At 52.4% G+C, this 24,091-nt stretch overlaps 5 protein-coding genes across 5 annotated transcripts; 4 read left to right on the top strand and 1 right to left on the bottom strand.

Moving 5' to 3' along the window:
* Positions 1 to 128: 128 nt before the first annotated feature.
* Positions 129 to 961, top strand: LOC120678656 (chaperone protein dnaJ 11, chloroplastic-like). The gene has a single exon (XM_039959917.1). It carries the CDS (start codon positions 277 to 279, stop codon positions 688 to 690), a length of 414 nt encoding a protein of 137 aa, XP_039815851.1. The 5' UTR covers positions 129 to 276; the 3' UTR covers positions 691 to 961.
* A 708-nt stretch (positions 962 to 1,669) lies between these two features.
* LOC120678653 lies at positions 1,670 to 4,477 on the top strand. Its single transcript, XM_039959914.1, has 2 exons — positions 1,670 to 4,016; positions 4,111 to 4,477. Exon 1 carries the CDS (start codon positions 2,018 to 2,020, stop codon positions 3,917 to 3,919), a length of 1,902 nt encoding a protein of 633 aa, XP_039815848.1. The 5' UTR covers positions 1,670 to 2,017; the 3' UTR covers positions 3,920 to 4,016; positions 4,111 to 4,477.
* A 6,891-nt stretch (positions 4,478 to 11,368) lies between these two features.
* On the top strand, positions 11,369 to 14,099 carry LOC120678526 (thaumatin-like protein 1). The gene is made up of 3 exons (XM_039959758.1): positions 11,369 to 11,870; positions 12,001 to 12,676; positions 13,419 to 14,099. The coding sequence occupies exons 1-3, from the start codon at positions 11,798 to 11,800 to the stop codon at positions 13,618 to 13,620; spliced, it is 951 nt and encodes a 316-aa protein (XP_039815692.1). The 5' UTR covers positions 11,369 to 11,797; the 3' UTR covers positions 13,621 to 14,099.
* Positions 14,100 to 15,119: 1,020 nt separating this feature from the next.
* On the bottom strand, positions 15,120 to 16,431 carry LOC120678307 (F-box protein At5g49610-like). The gene has a single exon (XM_039959433.1). The coding sequence runs from the start codon at positions 16,418 to 16,420 to the stop codon at positions 15,221 to 15,223; it is 1,200 nt and encodes a 399-aa protein (XP_039815367.1). The 5' UTR covers positions 16,421 to 16,431; the 3' UTR covers positions 15,120 to 15,220.
* Positions 16,432 to 19,294: 2,863 nt separating this feature from the next.
* Positions 19,295 to 22,229, top strand: LOC120678527 (proteasome subunit alpha type-7-A-like). The gene is made up of 3 exons (XM_039959759.1): positions 19,295 to 19,602; positions 19,720 to 20,134; positions 21,823 to 22,229. The coding sequence occupies exons 1-3, from the start codon at positions 19,430 to 19,432 to the stop codon at positions 21,982 to 21,984; spliced, it is 750 nt and encodes a 249-aa protein (XP_039815693.1). The 5' UTR covers positions 19,295 to 19,429; the 3' UTR covers positions 21,985 to 22,229.
* The last annotated feature ends 1,862 nt before the right edge of the window (positions 22,230 to 24,091 follow it).

The following is a 24,091-nucleotide window of genomic DNA, read 5'->3' on the forward strand; positions in this document are numbered from 1 at the left end:
AGGGGGCCGCCCAGCCAGAATCCGGCGGGCGCCGCGCGTGGGCGTGTCCCCCAAGCACAAGGTCGACGCTGACGCGTACCCACCTCCTCTCTCCCTCTCTGCCTCGTCCCGTCCGCTTCTAGAAACAGACGGAGGGCGCCAGCGCCGCCCCACGCCCCCAATCCACCCGCTATAAAGACGACCACGGACTTCAACTCCTCACCCAACTTGGCTTGCCTTGTGCCATTCCCTCCCAGATCTGCGCGCCTGCCCGATTCGATCCCCTTCGTCTGTCCGATGATCTCCGCGCCTCCGCGTGTGCCGGCCGCCGCCGCCGGGACGCCGCCGTTCCGGTTCCGGTCCGCCCCCGCGCCCATCAGGATCCGGTGCGCCGCCGCGGCCGCGGCCGCCGCGCCGGCGGCGCCCACGCTGTACGAGGTGCTGGGCCTGCGCGCCGGCGCCACGGTGCGGGAGATCAAGGCGGCGTACCGGCGCCTGGCGCGGGAGCGGCACCCGGACGTGGCGGGCGCCGCGCCGGGCGCCGCCGCGGAGTTCGTCCGCCTCCACGACGCCTACGCCACGCTCTCCGACCCGGACAGCCGCGCGCGCTACGACCACGACCGCGGCGGCGTCGCCCGGCGCCCGCGCTGGGGCGGCGTCTCGGGCTACGGCCGGCCGCGCCGCACCTGGGAGACGGACCAGTGCTGGTAGCGGCAGTGTTCGGATTGCTAGTTTGTTGTGAATAGTAGGTGTCAGCAGTGTAGAAACACCTCCTCCTCCTGCCGCCATGCGGCCGTGGCGGCTCACCTTGGTTGGATTTTTAGTACCGGTGGCCACCCATGTGACTCCTCCATCTCGTTTCCGTCCTTGTTCTTGCACTTTGTGAGATGCATGTAATCTTGAGAAGCGATTGCGAGCAAATTGATCTACTATGTAAGATGACTGCAGGTTTGAAGTAGCCCTGCCTGCCTTTGTCGTTCAATCTGAGCTCTTTTTCTCTCGTTGATTCCAATATGCCCTGCGGTTTCACATCACAAATTCCGGCGAGCAGAGCAGTCTTCTTTCTTCTATAGGATTATTATCGGAAGAGGAAGAACCAAAGAAGAAAAGTCGTGCCTCGGCGTCATCGATGCCATCGCGGGGCGAGCCCACAGGAGAGGGAATATTCCATGCCACGCCTTTTCTCCTCTCGCCAAGGTCAAACCATGCCAATTGGCAGCCGGCACCGGCGGCTCTGCTCCGCAGCCCTTCCTGAGGAGTGACGAGGACATCAAGTTGTTATTTTTCCTTGCTTCTGACTCATTTTTTCTACTCTATACAAACTCCCTACTCTATCAATATATACTCCTATGCGGGGCAGTTTGGAGTGCCAAATTGCAGCTCGATGAGGCTAAACTTTCGAGTGCCACGGGACGAGACACAGCTTGGTCAGACGGCTGAACACACAGAAACAACATTGGGCGCTTTCTCGTGCGAGTAAAAAGGGGTCTTTTGGTCAACCAGGATCCATGTCCCGTGTTACGGTAACAAAGTTGCACCTGCACCCCTGCGCGTGCTACAGTGACATGCCGCTGTTTTGGCACGGGCGAGTGAGATACGTGTTCCACGCAGAATCCCAGGCCCCAGGGTCTCGTGGCGCTCCATCCTGGGCGTCGATCATTGATCCAACGGCCTTCGATCCAAACCGCATCGGAGAACTCGAACGGAGCAACGGAGAACTGCGCGCGCCTCGCCTTTTTTCCCTCCATCCCACATTCCCACCACGATCGCAATGGGGTGGTACGATCGCGGCATCTAGGGCAGGCCACCCGGCTCGCCTCCACCCTTCCTCTCCCCTTCCAAATTTAGCTCCTCGCCTCCGGCATCACCGCGCTCGCTCGCGTCCCACCTTCGTCCCCAGCCGCCGGACGGCAGCCGGCCGGCCGGCCGGCCGCGACCCGGATCAGAGGGCTCGTCGTCGCATCGCGCGCGGCGGCATTACATCGAACATTGATCGATCCCGGCGGCCGATCGACCGGAGCTGTACGTCCCGCGGGGGATGGACGACCTGAGGGCGAGCCTGGCGCGGCCGATCCAGCTCGCGGAGCAGCTGATCAAGTGGGCGGACGAGGCGCAGGCGTGCCGGTCCGAGTGCCAGGACCTCAGGTCCCGGATCGAGCGCCTCTCCACGCTGCTCCGGCAGGCGGCGCGCGCCGAGCTCTACGAGCGCCCCTCGCGCCGCATCCTCGGGGACACGGACAGGGCGCTCGACAAGGCCGCCGCGCTCCTCGAGCGCTGCTGCGGCCGCGGCATCCTCCACCGCGTCTTCACCATCATCCCCGCGGGCTCCTTCAAGAAGGCCGCCCACCTGCTCGACAACTCGCTCGGGGACCTCACCTGGATCCTCCGCGTCTCCAGCTACGCCGCCAACGACGACGACGACGACGACGAGGACGACCACATCGGCCTGCCCCCCATCGCGCAGAACGAGCCCATCCTCTTCCTCATCTGGGAGCAGATCGCCGTGCTGCAGTACGGCGGCCTCGAGGCCCGCGCCGACGCCGCCGCCAGCGTCGTCTCCCTCGCGCGCGACAACGACCGCTACGGCAAGCTCATCATCGAGGAGGACGGCGTCCCGCCGCTGCTGCGCCTCATCAAGGAGGGGCGCGCCGACGCGCAAGAGAGCGCCGCGCTCGCCATCGGGCTCCTCGGCCGCGACCCCGAGTGCGTCGACCTCATGATCCTCGCCGGCGTGTGCACCTCCTTCGTCAAGATCCTCAAGGACGCGCCCATGAAGGTGCAGGGCATGGTGGCTTGGGCCGTCTCCGAGCTCGCCGCCAACCACTCCAAGTGCCAGGACGCCTTCCTGCAGCACAACGTCATCCGCCTCCTCGTCTCCCACCTCGCGTTCGAGACGGTGCAGGAGCACTCCAAGTACGCCGTCGCCTCCAAGATGTCCATCCACTCCGTGGTCTTGGACAAGAAGACCAACGACAGCTCGCAGGAGCCGCCCGACGTCGGGGTGCAAGCCACCACCAGCGCGGCGAAACCCACCGTGGGCGGGGGCGCGACAGGCGCTGGTTCGAGCGCGGCAGTTCCCGGCCCCAGCAGCGCCGCAAGCAGACCCGCCGGCATCGCCGGGACGAGGATGCACAACGCGTCCATGTCGGCGACGAGCACGCGGGGGAGGGAGTACGAGGTCCCGGAGATCAAGGCCTACCTCAAGTCCCACGCCGCCCGGGCGCTGGGCACGCTCGCCACGGGCAACCCCGCCATCTGCAAGAACATCACCGAGTCGAGGGCGCTGCTCTGCTTCTCGATCCTCCTCGAGAAAGCCACGGGCGACGTGCAGTACAACTCAGCGATGGCGCTCGTGGAGATCTGCCGCGTCGCCGAGCAGCACCCCGAGCTCCGGCGGTCGGCGTTCAAGCCGACGTCCCCGTCGGCCCGCGCCGTGGTGGACCAGCTCCTCCGCGTCGTGGACAAGGCCGACTCCGACGACCTCCTCGTCCCCTGCATCACGTGCCTGGGATGCCTGTCGAGGACGTTCCGCGCGACGGAGAAGAGGGTCATCGGGCCGCTCGTCAGGCTCCTCGACGAGCGGGAGTCGGAGGTGACCCTGGAGGCCGCGTCGGCGCTGACCAAGTTCGCGTCCACGGACAACTACCTGCACGTCGACCACTGCACGTCCATCATCGCCCACGGCGGCGCCAAGCACCTGGTCCAGCACGTCTACTTCGGCGAGCAGGGGGTCCAGACGGCGGCGCTCATCCTCGTCTGCTTCCTCGCGCACAACGTCCCAGACAGCGACGACCTCGCGCAGGCCGAGATCCTGACGGTGCTCGATTGGGGCTTGAAGCAAGGGTACATGTCGCAGGATCCCTTGATCGAGAGCTTGCTGCCCGAGGCCAAGATTAGGATGGAGCTCTACCAGTCCAGAGTAGCCAAAGGGTACTATTGATCAAACAGTTTCTGTTGCAGAGAGGCAATGTTACCAGGACAACGGAATGGCCTGCTCCTGTTCACATCAGCTGACTACTGTATATATATAGATTCAGGTAAGTTTATCCATAGTTCGATCAACCTTCTCTATGTGTTCGGCTAACAATTCTGAAGTAATCTATGTGTTCTTCATGTTTGGCTGGGACCTAGGTTCTTGATACCAGAGGCGATCCGTACAGATTTTTGTTCTGAGGATATCAGAAAAGTTTTGTTTTGTAGGCTATTTATGCTCAATCTCAACTTGTATCTCATTTGGTGATGAACAGAGCATATATAGCTAGCCCCTTTTAGGGGACCGGGAGATCATTAGCCCTTGATACTGGAGTCAGTCTGTAAACTTTTGTTAGAGGATATGAGAAGTTTTGTAGGCTTAATTTGATGTTTGCACTTGAGTTTTTCCTGTATCTCTTTTGGTGATGAAAAGAAAGAAGTACAGCCCCTTCCTGGGGGAGATTAGCATGTTGTACTCTGACTTGATGTATATTAGGTCTTCATTTACTGAGAAGAATTTATTTGACTCCAATAGTGTTGTTTCTTTTCTGACTGTCTGAAATCCGGATATACTGTGCTAATTCAGGAAGTTCTACCATTAAATATGCTGATCTTTTTTTTTCTCACGAGTCACGAACTATGTTAGCAAAAAAGAAGTTGGATCTTCATTTGTTAATTTTAACATTTATTGGCAGCAGCGCCCCTGTTTGTTATTATGCATCCATATGATGAAGTTCGGAATCCAGAACAATTTAGCTCCCGTTTCCACGAAGTTCAGTTTGCAAGTCTAAGGTATAACCGACCATGTTATGAATAAAACATTGGAGAAAGTAGGCTTGATGCCTTTTATTTGGATGTTTGCACTTTTGCTACTTCTGGAAGTAACTAACCATCTCTCGGTTCAGAAAGGGAGAAGCTTTCAGGTTTCCTTCTGGGATGTCAAACTGCTAACAGTTTGGGTTAAAACTGGTTGTAGTGGTTTGGAATTTATATTGGTTCTACTTTAATTTAGTGGGAAATGGTTTCTCTAGCAATCAATCCAACTTGGTTTGGTTTTACAAGAGAAACTGTTTGCTTTGGTTTAGAATATTAATATCTCCGAGAGGTTGCTACACTGTTTTGCACAGAGTAACTGTCAATTGTACTGATTATCTCCAAAAAATTCCAAACTATTTGGATAAAATTTGTAGTGTGGACAAGGGTTATTTTCGGGTCCTGCCCTTGATGTGGAGTCCACGTGTTGTTCTAACCTCATTTGCTTTGCAGAAAGTAACTCTTAGTCATACTAAATCATGTCCAATAAATCTCAATTAATTTGACGGGATCGTTTCTGCTGACGTACTATTTGGATCCGATTCATACATGATGCGATCAACATCTTATCGTCGTGCGCACACAGTAGACAACTGCTTCTGCGAATTGATAGGTGTCTGTCCAGGTGATGTGGTCATCCGTTTTTTTTTCTTTGGTGATGGTTGGGATCACGAATGGTTTAGTCCCGAGCAAATCTTACTCAGATCACGCCAATAAATTATAAAAAGTCCGCGATCATCTGTGTTCCGTCGGTCGTCCACTTGCAGCTGATCTTTCTTAGGCTGGGTTTAGTTCATGAAATTTTTGGGTTTGAATATTGTAGTACTTTCGTTGTTATTTGATAGTTAATATTTAATTATAGACTAATTAGATTTAAAAGATTCATCTCGTCATTTCCAGTTGAACTGTATAATTATTTATTTTTTAATTGTATTTAATACTTCATGTATGTGTCCGAAGATTTGATGTGATGAGTACTATATAAAAAATTTTGGGAACTAAACAGGCCTAAGGCCCAGCTGAAGAATCTTATCGGCGTCGCAATTTGCAGCGCCAGAATCCGAACCTGAATCGAATGGCAGGTGACTGACATCGAATGCTCTACTCAAAAACCTCTGTCTGACATCGTCCAAAATGACAGATTCTTGTTTGGCAGGTTAAAAATTTGCAGATTCTCGATGGGTAATTTGGTAGGCAGCGGTAGCTTTCCATCAAGCTGAGCTGCAAGGTGATGTGCAGCCACGGCGATGCAGCATGACCAGTGATCAGCGACGACGACCCAACAGGGAAAGGCCGAACAGCGTCGTGGCCGGGCCGGCCGACTTGCAGACGCCCATCTTTAGTTTACACGCACAGTAGGATCCCGGCGAGAAGGAAAAAAAACACATAGAAACCTGTCGCTGTCTCGTGCTTTTGACCCCGATCGTTGTTGCTTGTGTGTGTCCTAATGGGATCCGATGGAGACATGCAATCAACATCTTATCGTCATGTACACCGTCGGGTTCAGTCAATTCTCAGCAGTAGACACTTGTGGTTTTTCCCGATGAATCGAGATGTGTCGTCTTGTGCTGAAGTTGCCCGATGTGGTGTATACATCTTATCGACATGTACACCGTCGGGTTCAGTCAGATGGCCATCGCCCATTTCAGCCTTTCAGGTTCATGATGATCACCAAAGGTCTGACTGCTCTCGAGCGGATTTTACTCAGATGTCGCGAACAAAAAAGGGGCTCGATCATCTTGCGCTGCAGATGAATCTTACCCGCGCTGCAACTTGCATCGCGTCCAGATGACCAGAATCTGTGCCTGAATCCAAAAAGCAGGTAGGCATGCTCCGCAAGATGCTAATGAGATTCGATCCAAAAATGCAGCGTCGCATGCTTACTGAAAATTGAAAAGGCTCTGACTGGCATCCAAGATAACAGATCCTTGAGCTTGATGCAGGTTGCAGGGAGCCCGTCCCGACTAGTCGGCTCTCGGCTGGCTGGATGGAACAAGGGGCTAGTATCTCCCGCCATTGGTAGTAGCAGGACGACCTGCAAAAGTTGCGAGCAGCCACGAGGGCGCAGCTGCAGATCCTGATGACGACCGGTCACTGCTCACCCAACAAGAAAAGCGCATGCAGCGTCAGGGCTGGCCGGGCCGGCCGCCCGATAGTGCGGACGTGGCGCTGACACACGCGACGCTGGCGACGTTTTTTTTCTTCACCTTGCGCCGGTGCGCTCGCCGGCCGGCAGGATATTCCAGGTCCGGCAGTAGCCGTCGACGGGCGCGGCAAACCCGGGATGGTGGGGAACGACGCGTCGCAAGCCCACTTTGCGCAGGAGCTTGTGCTGCGGCGCGATGCTTTTCTTCCCTATCTTTTCCACGCGGCTTCTTCTCTTTCCAGGCAGAGAGGGAGGAGCGGTGCAGGGCAAAGGATCAGGGGCAGGGAGCGACGGTCAGGAAGCTTTTCGTCGGTCGATCATGGAGACGCCGTGGCCATGACCGGCCGCTCGCTTTGTTAGTTTGCTTACGTGCGAAGAATCGTCGGCGACCCGACCAGGGCGTTCGCACGTGGATCCCCACCATTTCCTGCTGGCGCGCGCCTGGCCCTCGGATCGCCGATCGGACGGCTCATAGTGGAGCAATCCACCGCGCCTACTCCGACATTCAGTCACGGCGCACTTCATTGGATTTTTTTTCCAATGAAGTATCCAGTATCTCAAGTAGGAAACTCCAATCTACTAGGTGGACAACTCGTACCGTCAGTTCTCAGCTTGGGGATATTCACTCACACACACACGAATCGTGTCAAACTGATGATATACATGGGTCCCGGTCTTTCCAGGATCGCACACACAAGCAAAATGACAAGACCAAAACCAGGCAGAGGAAATCATCAAGCAATAATGTTGTGACCAAGCTGCTCACCAAGCAAACTACTCCAAACACCAATCATCGCATCAGCCAGCCACTGGTGAACAAGTCTCAAGTTTTTTTTTTCTTTTTGAAAACAAATATCAAGTTTTAACCCGTAGAAAAATTTGATCCAGAACGAATCTGCAATTTAATCTAAATAAAAATGGGCCAAACGATGGCAAAACGTTCCAAATTTGTATTTGTCCTTTAGAGCAAGGGCAATAGTCCTCGCCCGCTGCCGGCTGGGAGGGCCGCGGATGGTGGCGGACCCCACCGAGAATTGATACGTTGGTGTTTAGTTACCAAAAATTTTCACTTCGAAATTTATGCATTATTTTTGGACACATGCATGGAATACTAAATGTAGTTAAACAACAAATTAATTGTACAGTTTTGATATACACGACGAGACGAATCTTTTGAGCCTAATCAGTGCATGATTAGCCATAAGTGCTACAGTAACCCACAAGTGCTAATGATGCGGTCAAAGACCTCAAAAGATTCGTCTCGCGGTTTCCAGGTGAGTTCTGAAATTAGTTTTTTAATTAGTGTCCGAAAAACACTTCCGATGTCTAATCAAACCCTCGATTTGACATCCGAAAATTTTTGGTTCTGGAAAACGGCCCGTTTGATCCCAACCGGCGGCAAGCGAACGGTTTGGCAGATGTCCGTTTGAGTTTTCTCTCTCCGCCACGTTGGATCCAACCGGCTCTCAGTCGATTATTAAGGGCGTGTTTGATATCAGGGCTGTGCAAGGCCTGGCCAGCGAGCCAGCCCAGGCCAGCCACGGCCTGGCCTGCGGTGCACAAGTGCACTTGTTTGAATTGCATGTAGCATTTGGGCCAGGTTATTACTTTTCTGTGTTTGATTCACAGCCAGCAGTCTGGCCCAACCCCAACTACCATCAACTACCAAAACGAGATGGTGTTTGATTCCAGCCAATCCAGCATGGCCCATGGATTCACAACTCAACATATTTCAACAGCAACACATGAAAATAGCAAAGTTCATATGATCAGGTCTGAAATAATGGCCTCAGGTAATTACCCAACATCATCGGCCATTTCAAAATAACAACATTGAGTTGGAGTTAGAGTTGACCAACATCATTGGCCTCAGATTCAATTTGCCTTTTCATTTAGTCTATTAACTTGGAGCATAAGGGAAAGGTAGGCAATCTGTACAGTCATGAAGGCCATGAGAGCGTGACCAACATCCAGCCCAGCAATCAAACACGCCCCAAGTATTCATAAGCCCAGATCCTGACAAGTTACTTGGGCATGGATGTTATTCACGGTTCGATGACAGTCATGAAAAATAGTTTCATCATATGCCCAGTACCTCACAAGTTAAAGACCATAAATGTAAACCTTTCCTCACCATGGCATTGGTATCATCATAGGCATTAAACAGGAGAAGCACACAAATCAGAGGGAGAAACAAGGCCTCAGCTGCTGGCATAATCTATAAATCATCATGGGTGCAAAAAATAATCAGGTGGCATGAGATTCAGAAAAAAAGTCACAAGACATCAAATGCTTTTGGAATGCAACAAAGCCTGGCAGGAGTATGAACTCAGCTTGGTTACAGCTACCACTAGGCTCAGTTTCATTCCAAGAGACAAGAAGAAGCAAAGCCACCTTATTGATATGGAAAACAAGCAAATGCAGTGGTGGGGTGGTTTCTGTTCCCAAACTCACTCAAGTGGTATCTGACCCCCCTAAATGGAGGCAAGAAGCCAGGTCTGCATGCATATCCACCATCTACCAGGTAAAAATGACCTACAATGTGTGTAGAAGCAGTGTCAACATGTGTACTAGGTTGCAGTGGGCATAAGTAAATCTCTAGCTAATGCAGTTACCTGCAGGGACAGTGAAGCCATCATTTCTCTCAATGGCATCAGCCAGGATTAGTGCATCATGGGCTGAGCCCTCCCAGCCAGCAAGAACATATATAAACTTTAGGTCAAAGCTCACTGCAGCCATCACATTCTGTGTTGGATGCTTGTGTCTACCCCTGAAAGCTTGTTGCATGTGTCTAGGCACCCTTGCCAACACATGTGTGCCATCAATGGCACCAATGCAATTCTACAAAAAATTGGCGAAGTGCATTTAAGCAACAAGTGTACCAAGTGTCGCCAACCTAATGAGATGTGCATCTAATGAACAATTACCTTCAAAAAAGGAAACCATCTGTGGCTCCCCAAAATCTTTGGATGTGTGGCAGTGGAAGGAGGCTTCATCATGTCAGCCCTTAACTCACCAATTGCATACAACACTTGGTGAAAGACTCTACTCACCGTCTCAATGGACCTCCTAAAAGATTGGTGCACTACCCTAAATCTCTGGTTGTGACCAACCACATGCAAAAACATTGCCACCTGCTCTTCCACAGGACACCCTACTGTCTCAGGTACAAGGCCTCTATTTCTGAGCAGGTTACATAAAGAAAAAAAAGGGACTCTTCTCATGCGCAGCATTGCAACGCATTCAACATCGTTGTAATTGTACATCAATTGCAGTGTGCTCTGCCTATGCCTCTCAGCATGAGTCCTAGGGCCATAAGGGATTACCTCTTCTCCACTAATCCTTCTAAGCCTATTTACTACAAAGGTCACCATCACAACAACCATCCCAGCTGCTTGCCTAGCCATCAAAGCATGTTGTGCATTTGCATCCATCTACATTCATTCACAAATGTATAAGTAATTTAGGTAGACCCTGGCTGGCCTCTGCATGGTAGTGGAAGCATTCACAAAAAGGCACGGCCCGCATAAAAAATGCCTCCCTGTGCCACATAAGCTATTCATCATCGACCATTCATCTCCCAGTACCAACAAAACATGAACATCGACAAGAATAGTAACACTATGAAACAAATCAACGAAGTACCAACAATAAGAACAAGTAACCATGGACGACAATAGGCAGGATTGACCATGAGTATAGTAAACATCAAAAAAAATATTGAGATCCGAGGCAAACATTAAAAGTAGACCGAGAAGGTTGGGGGAAAAACCGATTTCACCTCGGGTGAGTCGGAGGGGTGCAGATGCTGCTCAAATCGGAAGGTGGTGGGGAGGAAGGAGCAGATCTGGACGACGAAGCACAAGAGACGCAAGATCCACGAACAGAAACACCGCCTCGCCGGAGAAGAAGAAGAAGGAAGAAGCCCGCCTCGCCGGAGCCCGCCAACAGAGGGAGCCGCGCCGCCTGGACGCAGATCCACACCGGGAGAACGGAGACGAACCCCGCGGAACGCAACTGACGCGCCGGCAACGGAGCTCACCTCGACGACAGTACCTCAACGGGAGTGGAGTGTGGAGAGGAGGAGAAGAGCAGAGAGAGGGAGAAGGGGGTTCATATAGGCCATGGATTTCGGCGGGGAAGGGAGCGCGCGGAAGTTTCCCTCTTCCCGCGCGAGCCCGCCAGAGCCGCGCGCAGCCGCCGCGAATCGCCAGCGCGAGCGCCGCAAGAGCATGGCCGAGGAGAAACGAAAACCTAGAGCGTATGGCCAGAGCCAGGAGAGAGAAGGGATTTTGCACGCCGCAGGCCAGGCTCCCAATCCGGGCCAAGTAAATCAAACACCCGCTCTGCACGCCATGGGCTCGGCCTCCCCTTTTGGCCCATATCAAACACGCCCTAAACTTGCTCTTAGAGAGGACCGTTGCAAATTGCTGGTGCCCGCCCCCATGCGATGCGAGCGACGAATGAGAATCCACCCACCAGTCAGCTGACTGGTCTGGTTGGCGGCCCACGGCCAGCCTTCATCTCGCCGCCGATCGACCGGCCCGGCGGTTATAAAGCCGGCGAGCGCCAGCGGGGGAGGCTGGTTTCCTTTCCTACACGGCCGCGCCGCGCAGCCTCGCCCACGCACGGCACGCCTCCCCGCAGCCCCACCACCCGCAGCGAGCGCGAGGTGGGGTTATGGGCCGTGCCGCTCGCGCCCACCTCCCCCTCCTCCTCCACTCCTCAACCGCCGCCGCCGCCCCCGCCGCGGCCTCCTTATTACCCGGCCGCACCCGCCCCGGCTCCTCCTCCCTCTAGGCAGCACCAATCGCTGGTCCAGTCCGGCAATCGAGCTCCCCAACCACCAGCACGCCTCGGCCTCCCTCTCCAAAGAGCGCGGCTTCAATGGCCTGTTCGCGGGCGCGCCTGCTCGGCTCGCCGGCCTCGATCGCCGTCCTCATCCTCTCCTTCTTCCAAGGTACGACTGATTCGTCGCCGTTAATGCTGCAGGGGCTGTTCGCCTTGGGTTGCTTTGGATTTGGGGGGCAAAGCTGCGAGCTTTCGGGATTTGGATTTGAATCGCGGCGCTCTCCTCTCCTCTCGCGCAGGGTCGGTGTGCGGCACCACCTTCAGCTTCACCAACCGGTGCCCCGACACGGTGTGGCCGGGCCTGCTGGCGGGCTCGGGGACGCCGCCGCTTGAGACCACGGGCTTCGCGCTCGCGCCGGGGCAGTCGCGCTCGCTGCCCGCGCCGCAGGGGTGGTCGGGCCGCTTCTGGGGCCGCTCCGGCTGCGACTTCGACGCCTCCGGCAAGGGCTCCTGCGCCACGGGCGACTGCGGCTCCGGCGAGGTCGAGTGCCGCGGCGCGGGGGCGTCCCCGCCCGCCACGCTCGCCGAGTTCACCCTCAACGGCGCCGGCGGCAAGGACTTCTACGACGTCAGCCTCGTCGACGGATACAACCTGCCCATGCTCGTCCAGGCCGCCGCGCCGGACTGCCCCGACACCGGCTGCCTCGTCGACCTCAACGAGCGCTGCCCCGACGAGCTCCGCGCCGACGACGGCCGCGCGTGCCGCAGCGCTTGCGAGGCGTTCGGGAGCCCCGAGTACTGCTGCCACGGCGCCTACGGCAACCCCAACACCTGCCACCCCTCCCAGTACTCGCAGCTCTTCAAGTCGGCGTGCCCCAAGTCCTACAGCTACGCCTACGACGACGCCACCTCCACCTTCACCTGCAACCACACCGACTACACCATCACCTTCTGCCCCAAATCCACTCCGTCCAGGTGCTCACCTCTTCTTGCCCGGATTTTCAATCATCCAGCAGTGCCGCCTCCTTCAGTGTTTACTTACTTTAAGCTGCAATCCTGAGCTTCAGATTTCAGCATTACTACATACCCTTGTTTGAGATAGATTACTTGAGAAAGGTGAGATCTTGATTCGGAATGTGGAATTCGGGGGAAAGAGTTAGGCTTGGAGCAAAGCAAAGAAGCTTTGATCTGTACTCTTCTTCTCTTTCCATCTTTTGCCTTTCTCCTGTCCCCACACAGCACCTTGCCATCTTTGTGTGTTGGGTCTGACAAGGAAGTTGCAATTACCTTGTTGGAACTTTGCAACTGCAAAGAAACACATCACTCTGAAACAGGGTCTAACATCTACTCCCTTCAGTCCTGAAATGTAAGTCATTTTGCTTTGTCCTAAGTCAAAGCAGTCTAAGTTTGACCAAATTTACAGAGAAGAATACTAACATCTAACACATCAAATAGGTAAATTAAGAAAATATATTTCATAATGGATCTAATTATTCCCATTTGACATTCAAAATGTTATTACTTATTTCTATAAATTTGGTCAATCTTGGAACAGTTTGACTTAGAACAAATCAAAATGCCTTGCATTTCAGGACAGAGAGAGTATTGCTTAAATTAACTTCATATGTTCATGGTACTAATCTTTTGACAACCAACAAAATATACTGTGCAAACTTGAACTTATGTGAGCAATCGTTTGTTTTTGACATTTTTGCAGCGATAAATCCAATCACTCATCACGGAGACCAAGCCATGAGCAGCTTGAAGATTCAGTTTGGCTTGCTTCCTTGAAAAAAAGTGACGCCGGCGCTCTGGCAGTGGCTTCATGGTCGGCGTCCATTGTGATCCAATTTGCCCTGGCAATTGCTGTGGTGATCACAATTGTTGTATTGGAGCAACCTCTGTTCGGCTTGCTATGATTTGGCAAGGTTGCAGTTCTTGATCCAAGCCTTTTTTTTTTCAGACCGAAAGTGGATTAGAGAGTAGTGATGAGCAATGGGGTAGAGAATATTGTGTAGCCTTTTTGTTTGTGGATAGGTGCTAGAGAAGGAATTATGAGTTACAAGTTGGCAATTGCAGTTTCCATAAATGCATTGCATTGGTCCATTGCCCTTCAGAAACATTGCTCTTTGCATTAGTAGTATTCTTTTTGTCCATCAACTGTTTTTATTTGGGGGCATGATCGATGTTGCATGTTGATCCAGCTGCACCCTGGAATGAGAAGAATATGAGATCTGATACTCTGTTGTCATCAGGTCCCTTTCTCTCTAGTTTGTTCAGCAAGGTGCACAGAAAAAATATCGCAAGTAGATTTTATACCATTTGCTTTTGCAGAGGTGTCACTTTGCTTTCTCCTCTGATGTAGCAATTGCAAGTTGAATGATAAGCATGTTAGTGAGAGATCTCATCTCATCCAGAGGAAAAAAAAAGTTTGAGATCACTCCCATGTTCTTTCTGATTAATATAAAGGAGTGAGCACTTATCTGAATGAAAAAGGAAACAGATGACCCTTTCTTTTTTTTTTGAAAAGGACGAAAGGGGGAATATAGGAAGGCAATTAGGCAAAGTCGTTGGTAGCGCTGATCAAAAGGAAGATCAGTGGCCGGCTGTGATAATCTATTAAATCGATGAATTGATATCACACTGAAGCCAAAGCAACCAGAATTTGACAGAACAGGTGTGGTAGATTACTCCTAGTCATTCTCCTGTCAGTATGAGCAGAGGAAGCTTCTACGGGCCATGGAATTCGATTTTGTATGCAGATAGGATTACTTTACTTCAAGCAAAACAATCGACCTCCTTCCCTGAACCCCTGTCAAGTTTCATTCGGCCCATACTGACATCCCGGCTCGGACCACAATCTTCGAAACCCAATAGGCAGCCTGCAGCGCACTGTTCCACTGCCTGGTCGGAGTGCCCTAAAAAAAAATCGCTGGTCGGAGTCGGAGGCGAACTCACACCGGCGGCCGCTTAGGGTTAGTTAGGTCGTGAGCAAAAATGGCGTTGTCCACTCGCCGGCGGAGCTGCTCTCCTCCGTCCACCGCATCCTCGCCGTACTTCCCGCCGGAGCTCTGGTCGCAAGGTGCCTCACGAACCTCCAGGACTTCTTCGCATAATCCTCTGCTCTTGCCCTGAATTCATCTCTCCCGATCCCAATTGCTTGATCTCTTCCTACCCCCGCTATCTGCTGCTAACACGCCCCCTGGTCTGGACGGCGTAACGCCTCTAGTAGGTTGGCAGGATTGAAGTTTGATTTTGGCTAATTGAAAAACCGGTTCGACTAGTTCAAAAATGTTTTGTGAAAAAGAATAAGCTGAAATAAACCGGAATGAGCTAAAAGCAGACAAGCCGACCGACGCCAACTGGCAAAGCTTGCATTGGCACCAATTACCAGCACATTTAACTCTCATCAGTACCAGTATATGCCCACCGCATACGATGAATACTACTACATAGGATCAATATAATCCTCGAATAATGGTAAACTAGTTAACAAGAGCACCTGATCGAACACAACACCTATATATCTAGAAAATGATCAGGAGGAGCATGGCAGCGTGCTTTGCCCAACTCGCAGGGGATCAGGTCAGATTCGTACTTGAACACCTCTTGTATGCAGACGTGCTTCACCTTCACCTCGGCCATCTTCTTCCCTCTCGAGAAATCATACCACATGACTCTGCAGAAAGTGTCGAGGAAGGCGACGTCCGAGGAGTAGAGGTGTTGGAGGATCACGGCGCGCCCTTCCTGCGCGTGGAGGCCATTCAAGCTCACCGCCATCTTCTTCTCCCACCTCCCCTCCGCGTACCCGGCCATCTCCCACACCTCCAGCACCTCCTCGTCCGCGCCGCCCACCTCCGAGGTCACCATCAGGCACAGCCTCCCGTCCACGGCCGATATCTGCTTGCGCGCCCACCGGTCGCCCCTCTCGTCCACCTCCCGCGGCAGCGGGACGAGCCGCCACGCCTCGCTCCTCAGGTCGAACGCGAACACGTCCTGCACCTCGGTCTGCCTGTCGGCATGCCGGAGCCAGTGCATGGCGCCGTGGGCGCTCACGGCGGGTGCTGAGGGGGCGAGCGACTCCGGGCGCAGCGGCACGTCCGCGGCGCGGCGCCACGCGAACCGCCGCGAGTCGAACACCTCGCAGCGGAGGCGGTCCCACACCTTGGGGACGACGGAGAAGCGGGCGATCTTGAACTCGGCGGCCGCGCCGGCGCCCGACGAGGGCCTCGCCACCATGGCCGTGGCGACCGTGTCGAAGCGCACCCGCGGGTTGGGCAGCGCCCGCCACTGCCGCGTGGCCGGCTTGCACACGTAGTAGCAGGGGCGGCGCCGCGTGTCGGCCTCGACGCAGCAGGCGAGGCCGCCGCGCGCCGCCACGGCCTCGAGGCGGACGTGCGCGGACGGCAGGAAGTCCAGCGAGACCCCCGGCGCGGCGTGCATGGAGACGAAGTCGGCGCGGTAGCGGTGGCGCGCCATGCTCTGGACGAAGCAGCCCGAGACGGCGGCGGCGCGGCGGCAGTGCAGCGGCGCGAACGCCGGCTCGTAGGTGATGCGCCGCCAGCGCGTGGACACGACGCGGCACGCGGCGAGGTCGTCGAGCGGCACGCGGGTGAGCAGCTCGAACACCTGGTCCTCGGGCAAGGCGGCGGCGGCGCCCTTGTCCTCGTTGTCGTCGTTGGTGGTGGCGCTCCGCCGCTTCTCCGGCGACAGCGACATTGCCGGCCGGAGGTAACAACGACGACCTGCTGCAAGATCTCTCCTCAGTATGTAACGGACTACCGGTAGAGAACCGCGAGCGAGCTCTGGTCAACCCTATAGGCAAGGTCGACCAGGAACTGTGGTGCCGTATATATATACAGTACCAGTACCATGGTGAAAACTAAACGTGCTCGGTCTAGTCCGTCGAGAAGAATTAGGAATCGGACGGGAGGTGGACGACGACAGCCCGATCCGACCAATAATCAGGCGCCGCCGCCGCCAAGGAATCGCAGAAAAAACTAAACTTGGCATATTTATTTAATTAACATGGTGCACGTTTATACACAAGAAAAAAGAGGTAAATATCCGTGCTGGACGGCAGTTAACCCTCGACCAAGTTTCCGTAGCAGCCAAGTAGGGTATGGTCTCCCTCCCGTTTCTTTCCATTCATGCAGGGACTGACTGAGCCGGCCGTTGGCAGGAAAGGGCTACCTGGCTGCAACCGCATTGTTGGGTTCTCACCAGCTAGTAGCCTTCCTCTCATCCGCCGTGTTTGGTTGGTAGGTCAGAAATTTTTCAACCCGTGAATCTTCAATGCATGGGGCACTAAATGAAGATTATTTGTAAAATCTTTTTATAGATGAGTGCAGTTTAGCGCGACGAATCTAATGAGCCTAATTAATCCATGATTTGCAACAGTAATACTATATTTCTCTAATTATTCTCTAATTATGCGGTCAAATGTCTCATTAGCTACAGTATATGCTACAGTGCCATAGTTATGGAGGTTTTTTTGTAATTAGACTTTATTTAATAACTCTAATTAGTGGTCAAAGTGACGAAAAGTTTTCATGAAAAATTTCTCAGCCCCATTCAACACACGATAGGTTAGCTAGTGATAGATCCCTGGATGCATGCATGCATGCTGGGATGGCGGCCGGCTTTGACCAGGTCGGTTTCTTTTCTAATTGAACGCTGGATCGAGAACCCTCTAGCCTCTTCCCGGCCGGAAACAACTTCAAATCTAGGGTTCGGACAGCAAAACGTGTGAATGAAATGAACAAATAGCATTACTTTATTGGATACATGTAAAATTCTATGCTGACTGCCCGTCCCGGCGGACGCGGTCGTAGGCGTGGCGCGCGCGGCCAAGCGATCTGCATGCCGCAGCTCGCAGCTGAGGCTAGGGAGGCTGCGCTAGCCCGGCGGACGGCGCGGGGGGTCGTTGCCCACTTGCCCTTGCCTTGCCGCGCGAGTAACAGGCCGCCGAGACTCGTTTCTTGGGCCGGCATGTTTAGCATGGATGGTCGCCCTGTTCATGGTCCGGGTTCAGCGGGTTGTTTGAACCAACCCGCCTAGCCCGCAATGGAGTTAAGTTGAACGGTTTGAGACCCGTGGGTTAGATGGGTTTCGACGGATTCATTGCCGCAGTTCCGCAGCGCATGGCCGATCACGGCGTGAAGTTGCGGCTTGCGAGAAAACTGTTGTAGTGGTCACCACCACCGGGGAAGGAAGGGAGTAAAGCTTCTTCCAAGATGCTGTCTTGCTCGGAGAGAAGTCGATGGAGAGCTGCTTGTGCTCGAACATCCGCGGCCTGGCGATGAGATGCAGTCGTGATCCCCGCAGTCGACAGGAATGGGTTCGGAAGAACCTGTGGTCGCGAAGCTAGTGCATAGCGAGCTTGTGCTGCTTGTCGGCGGCGATTGCCGATTGGTGTAGTGTAATGGCATCTGGTGGTGGCGTCCTCGCTCCTTCTAGAATAGCAGACCACAGGAGGCGGGTGTCCTGTGTGAGATGATGATTAATTGAATGGAAAAATAGAGTAAACAGCAGCAGAGTGGCATGAGGAATCGATTTTTGGTGGCCGGCGGCAACATCTACTACTCCCCGCAATGGATCTAGAGAGCAACGCTCCATTGACGGACGAGCGGCGAGAAAACTGGATGCGGTGCGAGGAAGAAGACGAGTTGAATAACTTTTCGCTTCCTTTTCTTTTAAACGGGCCCACAACAATATATGTCACCGGGTTATGCGGTAGAACCCGTGCTAAACCTAACCCGCCGGAGGCATCCAGAAACGAATTGTTACGGGCCGGTTTGACGGGTTTGGTGGGTTGAAACCAGCCCATGTACAGGGCGAGATGGGATGGGTTGTCACCCAGCAGGCTGGCGGCTGGCCCGTGGTTCTCACTACAAATGGCCCGTGTCCCGTGTTGAATGAATCAATTTTTTTTTGTGTGTGTTGTGTGTGGGCCGCTCACCTGAGGGATTTGATTATCTGCTCACTCGATTTTTTTTCCTTCAAATTCTTCCTTTCTTTTTCGACTCTAAGGAGATTCCGGTGAGGTTTGGATTCGGGTTAGAATTTCGGTGAGTTTCGAGTTATACTCATATAATGATACTAATGAAGGAGAGTCGTTGAACTTTGATCCAACGGTCCAAAAACATTGAGGGAGAATTTTTATTTTCATATTTTCGATTGAGAAAGGGGGCAACCGCGCTTGCACGTATCTATTCTTATCTACGGAGAAAAACTGTGATCGCCGGCAATTATATTGTTGCTGTACTAGTATGAGTTTGCAAGCCTACCAAGGAAGATCAGCAAGTTTATCGTGAGAAAAAGCTTGCTAGTTTTAGTTTTCTAGAAAAATTACCAATCAAAGTCTTCTAGTGGACGAGGTGCGTTTACATTAACTTCATCAGTATTATTATACGAGTATAACTCGGATTTCTTTTCTGTATACTGTGCACTGCATGCAAAAAAGAAAAGGTTAAACCCGTCAAAATAAACAAAGTTTAAATCCAGCTCTATAAATTTTGCCATCAAATCAAAATTTACCCAAACGACACGAGCAGCTTGCCTTGTTTCTTCTTCTCTCCCAAGAAAAGAAAAGCCAAGGGCCCCCTCTCCCTCAACTAGACTTAAGACTTCGCAGAGGGGAGCCGCGCCGCGCAGACCAAACTCCCTCCCAAAAGCCCCTCGCCGGACGCTCGCTCTCGCCGGCCGCGACTGAATCAGGCGCCCAGGATGGCCCGCTACGACCGCGCGATCACCGTCTTCTCCCCCGACGGCCACCTCTTCCAGGTCGAGTACGCCCTCGAGGCCGTCCGCAAGGGCAACGCCGCCGTCGGCGTCCGCGGCGTCGACACCGTCGTCCTCGGCGTCGAGAAGAAGTCCACCCCCAAGCTGCAGGACTCCAGGTCGGTACCCGCCTGCCTCTCTCTCTCTTCCCCTCCCTTGCTCGCTCACCAGATCTATCCATCCCCGCCGCCGCCGCCGCCTCACCACTAATCCCCCCCGGCCCCAAATCCCCGCAGGTCCGTGCGCAAGATCGCGAGCCTGGACACCCACATCGCGCTGGCCTGCGCGGGGCTCAAGGCCGACGCGCGCGTCCTCATCAACCGCGCCCGCATCGAGTGCCAGAGCCACCGCCTCACCGTCGAGGACCCCGTCACCGTCGAGTACATCACGCGCTTCATCGCCGGCCTGCAGCAGAAGTACACGCAGAGCGGAGGGGTCCGCCCCTTCGGCCTCTCCACCCTCATCGTCGGGTTCGACCCCTACACCAACAAGCCCGCCCTGTACCAGACCGACCCGTCGGGGACCTTCTCCGCCTGGAAGGCCAACGCCACCGGCCGCAACTCCAACTCCATGCGCGAGTTCCTCGAGAAGAACTACAAGGAGACGTCAGGCAAGGAGACCATCAAGCTCGCCATCAGAGCACTCCTTGAGGTGTGTACTTGCCACTGAATTATCCCCTGCCTCTCGCTCCCCTCCCCAGTTAGATTTATAGACCACGAGCACTGATTATTATTCAGAGAAAGATAGATAGTCAATTGGACTAACTAGCATATGAGGACAAAGATCAATCAATTTACTTAATGTTTAGCAATAATTTGTGAATTAACTGGTCCGAATGATGTGCCATGTGGTGGTGGACATAGATATAATCCAACATTGCCGAATCCAATGTACCAGTGGAATGTTGCAATCCAGACTTCGTAGGTGCTGAGTGTGTTTCATATATATCATGGTTGATTGTTTACAGATAGTGTTATCATCTACTCCTATATATATCCCAGTTTCACTGAAAATTGGATTGAGTTCTGGAAATCTTCTGTGATCAGGTGCGCTGAAACAGCAAGGCTGACAATAGACAAAGTTGGGTGGAATTAGTTTTGTTGCATTGCATTTGCTTCATCTTAGAACTAGTAGCGGATCAATTAGAACTAGGTGCGCTGAAACAGCAAGGCTGACAATTAGTTTTGTGTACGAATGTTTCTTCTTCTTATATGACAGAGTAGTGCTCCTGCTTTTATTTCAAAAAAAAAAAGAACTAGTGGCCGATCCGCAATGAATTCTAAGTGAGGGCTCATTAAACAAGAACACAAAAATTAGGCAAACATAATATGGTGAAAAAATTGTAGACTTCTAATGTGGGCTTGGATTTGTTCAGTGTGGGTGGAACCTGTTTGGATTGGAATTATTTCGCTGGGAAGTTTCAGATCTAATTAATCTGAACTACTTACTGAGATTTTTCAATGAAATGCCTTCATCCAAACACCCCCTCAGAGAGTATACTTAGTGCGTTGTTTTTTTCTGTTGAGGACACAATACATGAACATAGCTATTGCACATAGTGCCTTTTAGTTCTGTAGACCACAGTGTACATGAACATGCTTTGGCATATTGTCATCCAAACACCCCCTCAGAGATTATACGTAATGCGTTGTTTTTTCTGTTGAGGACACAATACATGAACATAGCTATTGCACATAGTGCCTTTTAGTTCTGTAGACCACAGAGCACATGAACATGCTATGGCATATTGTTTTTTATTCTACACCCTTTGTCTGGTTGGTGAACTCTGATTTATCTTGTAGTATAACCATTGTTCCTTAAGGCATTCTTATGTAAGTTCATTTTCTTTCTTGATTTCTGCTTTGTATTGTGGAAATCGTGTCATTGACGCGGAGAGTTTGCCTTTCTAGTTGTCTGCTGTAGTCCTCTGCAATGGTTGAAAACAGGGCTTTGTCAACTTCACTGCTGCTTTTAGATTTTTAGCATTATTAAGGCATGGATATGTATATGCCTAGGCCACATCAAGTGAAATTTGCATGTACCAAGTAGCACAACTTCACAAATGGCAATGTCTTTCATATTGGCATTCTTTTTGTGTGTCCAACTTCAAGTCAGCCAGTTTTATTGCGTGGAACGACTGTTGATAGCCAAACTTCAAGTTCTTAGGTTGGCATTATTTCATCACAATATGCACATCCAATATGGTAGTTGATGTTTCGACAAAAGAAATTAGCTAATTCTTATTGCCAGGGAGAGGTGGCTACGTATCTCCTTTTTCAGCACATTTTTTTCTGGTGAGATGTCTTTGGTGGCACTGATTGATGCTTCATAATCTCTAGGTTGTTGAGAGTGGTGGCAAGAACATTGAGGTTGCAGTGATGACACACGAGGATGGCCTTCGCGAACTTGAAGAGGCAGAGATTGATGAATATGTTGCTGAGATCGAGGCAGAGAAGGCCGCCGCTGAAGCTGCAAAGAAGGGCGCGCCGAAGGAAACATGATCCAGCACAGCAACTCTAGACAACTCTTGTTCCACAGCGTGCCTTAGGATTCACATCTTTTAGACGGAGGCCTGGTTGTTTGGGTGAAGGGATTTTTATTTCTGTTGAAGTTGCTTCGGTGAAACTCCTCATGCTATATTGCTACGCGGATGCACACTGTTGCATCCGCCATGCTGGTGAACTAGTAATTGTTGTCGCAGTGTTGGTCTTACAGTATATCTGAGTTCTGATACATGGTTGCCTAACTTTTTCTTTTTTTTGAGCAAAACATGGTCGCCGATGTTCGGGGTTGCGCGTTCGGGGTCGCGCGCGCGGGTGGGAGCCCGCGCGTCGCACAAGCCCCGCGGCCCACGAACGCTTTTTGGTGCCCTGTTGCGGCCCACTGATGGCTCGCGGAGGCGGCCCACTAACGGTCCGCAGCCCAATTTGTGGTTTTTTTTCTTTAAGTTTCAACAAAACATTTTTTATTTTTTTCCAACGGAACATTTGTTCAAGTGGAACATTTTTTGTTTTCAAGCGTAAGATTAGATTCAACCGAAAAAATTTTATTTTTTGTTTTGATTGAATTTTTTTTTCATCCAACGAAACATTTTGTTCCGGCAGAACAATTTGTTGGAATTTTTTTTTCAGTGGAACAATTTATTTTAGTTATGGAGGGAGCGGCGGCCCAAGAAGTATCAGCCCAGCTCCCCCTCGCGGCCTAGCTCCCCTGCAGCCCAGCTCACCCTTCTGTGACGTGACGGGTCGGCTCGGGGTCACGTGGGGCGAAATTGACGGAAGGAAAGCCCACGACGAAAAAAACAGGATGCGCGCGGCGTTTCTGCGATGAGTCGGATCCCAGTAACGCGCGTTACCTCCAGCAGGACCCAAACATGGTTGCATAACTGTGTTGGTGAGATTTGTGTGCTGGTGCTTCCCTGGCTGTATGACTTGTTTGAGCCATGTGATTTGGTGGGCCCAAACTTAGGCAGCCCAGCCGTCGTCGTGGAAAGAGAGAGGCCGTGGCCCACTTAATTCTGGGCCTGGCCTCTTAGCGAGACACGGGCTGGGATATCGATTCCCTTGGAGCCCAGAAAGGGCTGGCCGTTGATGTCGCAGGCAACTCAACTATAGGAGTTGGTCACATCATCGGTCTGACGTGGCCGGTGCTGTTGCCACCAGGCCAGTCCACCACCAAAAATTGACGAGGAAGACCTGGAAAGCAGAAACCGAGACGGGAGCGTGGCAAAGAGGGAATAGATGATGGATGGATCATGGATCAAAACAACAGAGCAAACCTCCCCACGCAGATGCAATTGTGGCCACTCACCTAATGCCAGTATCAGTAGAAGTATCATCGCATAATTATGTGAACTAGGTAACCATGTTGGAGAAGTGTCATGTTGATGACATTCCCTTATATCTCATTACACTTCTCCTTCTCTTTTTTTTCTGTTATATCAAAAATTTAATGCTCATGACATTTCTATAATATTTCTATTGAGATTAACCTAACAAACTAACGATGGTGTGATGATGCAATTGGTTACCTCAGTCCGGCTGCCCACCACCACCCCACCCACACACTGAGACACATTCGGATAAGACCAATCAGGTTCCGCGCGGGCTAGAAGATGTGGCCAAACCGGGCCCACGGTGCCCGACCAACAAACCAACGGTCACCGCCTGGGCCTGAGGCCCGCGAAGAAGGGGACAAGGAACAGGAACTTTTTCATTTTATATTTTTTAAAAATTAAAATTTCAAAAATATATGTCCGTTTTGAAATATTTCAAAAATACCCCCGGTCGCCCCCCCATAGGGCGACAGGCCTTAAGTGAATTTTTTTTCAAATTCGCAATAAGGTCCCTGGAAATAAAAAAAACCTGTCGCCCGTTGGGGGGCGACAGGGGCTGGGCGCCTGTCGCCCAGCCCACGGGCGCGGCAGGGGGCCTGTCGCCCCCCCCCCCCCCGCGGGCGACAGGGGGGCCTGTCGCCCCCCCCCCCCCCCCGCGGGCGACCGGGGGTACCCCCCTATATAAGCTCAAGCCCTCCCCTTCCCTCCTCATTTGAGCCCGAAAATTCCACCAAAAATCCAGAAAAAAAGAGATGAGTGAGGAGAAGGAAAGC

The sequence above is a fragment of the Panicum virgatum genome, chromosome 6N, assembly GCF_016808335.1.
Source record: "Panicum virgatum strain AP13 chromosome 6N, P.virgatum_v5, whole genome shotgun sequence".
NCBI classification, from domain to species: Eukaryota; Viridiplantae; Streptophyta; class Magnoliopsida; order Poales; family Poaceae; genus Panicum; species Panicum virgatum.

Bases quoted from the DNA above. Each gene is read 5' to 3' on its own strand.
- LOC120678656 (XM_039959917.1), top strand. From the start codon at position 277: ATGATCTCCGCGCCTCCGCGTGTGCCGGCCGCCGCCGCCGGGACGCCG.
- LOC120678653 (XM_039959914.1), top strand. From the start codon at position 2,018: ATGGACGACCTGAGGGCGAGCCTGGCGCGGCCGATCCAGCTCGCGGAG.
- LOC120678526 (XM_039959758.1), top strand. From the start codon at position 11,798: ATGGCCTGTTCGCGGGCGCGCCTGCTCGGCTCGCCGGCCTCGATCGCC. The intron at 11,871-12,000 runs GTACGACTGATT...CCTCTCGCGCAG, and splicing joins CATCCTCTCCTTCTTCCAAG to GGTCGGTGTGCGGCACCACC. The intron at 12,677-13,418 runs GTGCTCACCTCT...ACATTTTTGCAG, and splicing joins CCCAAATCCACTCCGTCCAG to CGATAAATCCAATCACTCAT.
- LOC120678307 (XM_039959433.1), bottom strand. From the start codon at position 16,420: ATGTCGCTGTCGCCGGAGAAGCGGCGGAGCGCCACCACCAACGACGAC.
- LOC120678527 (XM_039959759.1), top strand. From the start codon at position 19,430: ATGGCCCGCTACGACCGCGCGATCACCGTCTTCTCCCCCGACGGCCAC. The intron at 19,603-19,719 runs GTCGGTACCCGC...AAATCCCCGCAG, and splicing joins CCCAAGCTGCAGGACTCCAG to GTCCGTGCGCAAGATCGCGA. The intron at 20,135-21,822 runs GTGTGTACTTGC...CATAATCTCTAG, and splicing joins CCATCAGAGCACTCCTTGAG to GTTGTTGAGAGTGGTGGCAA.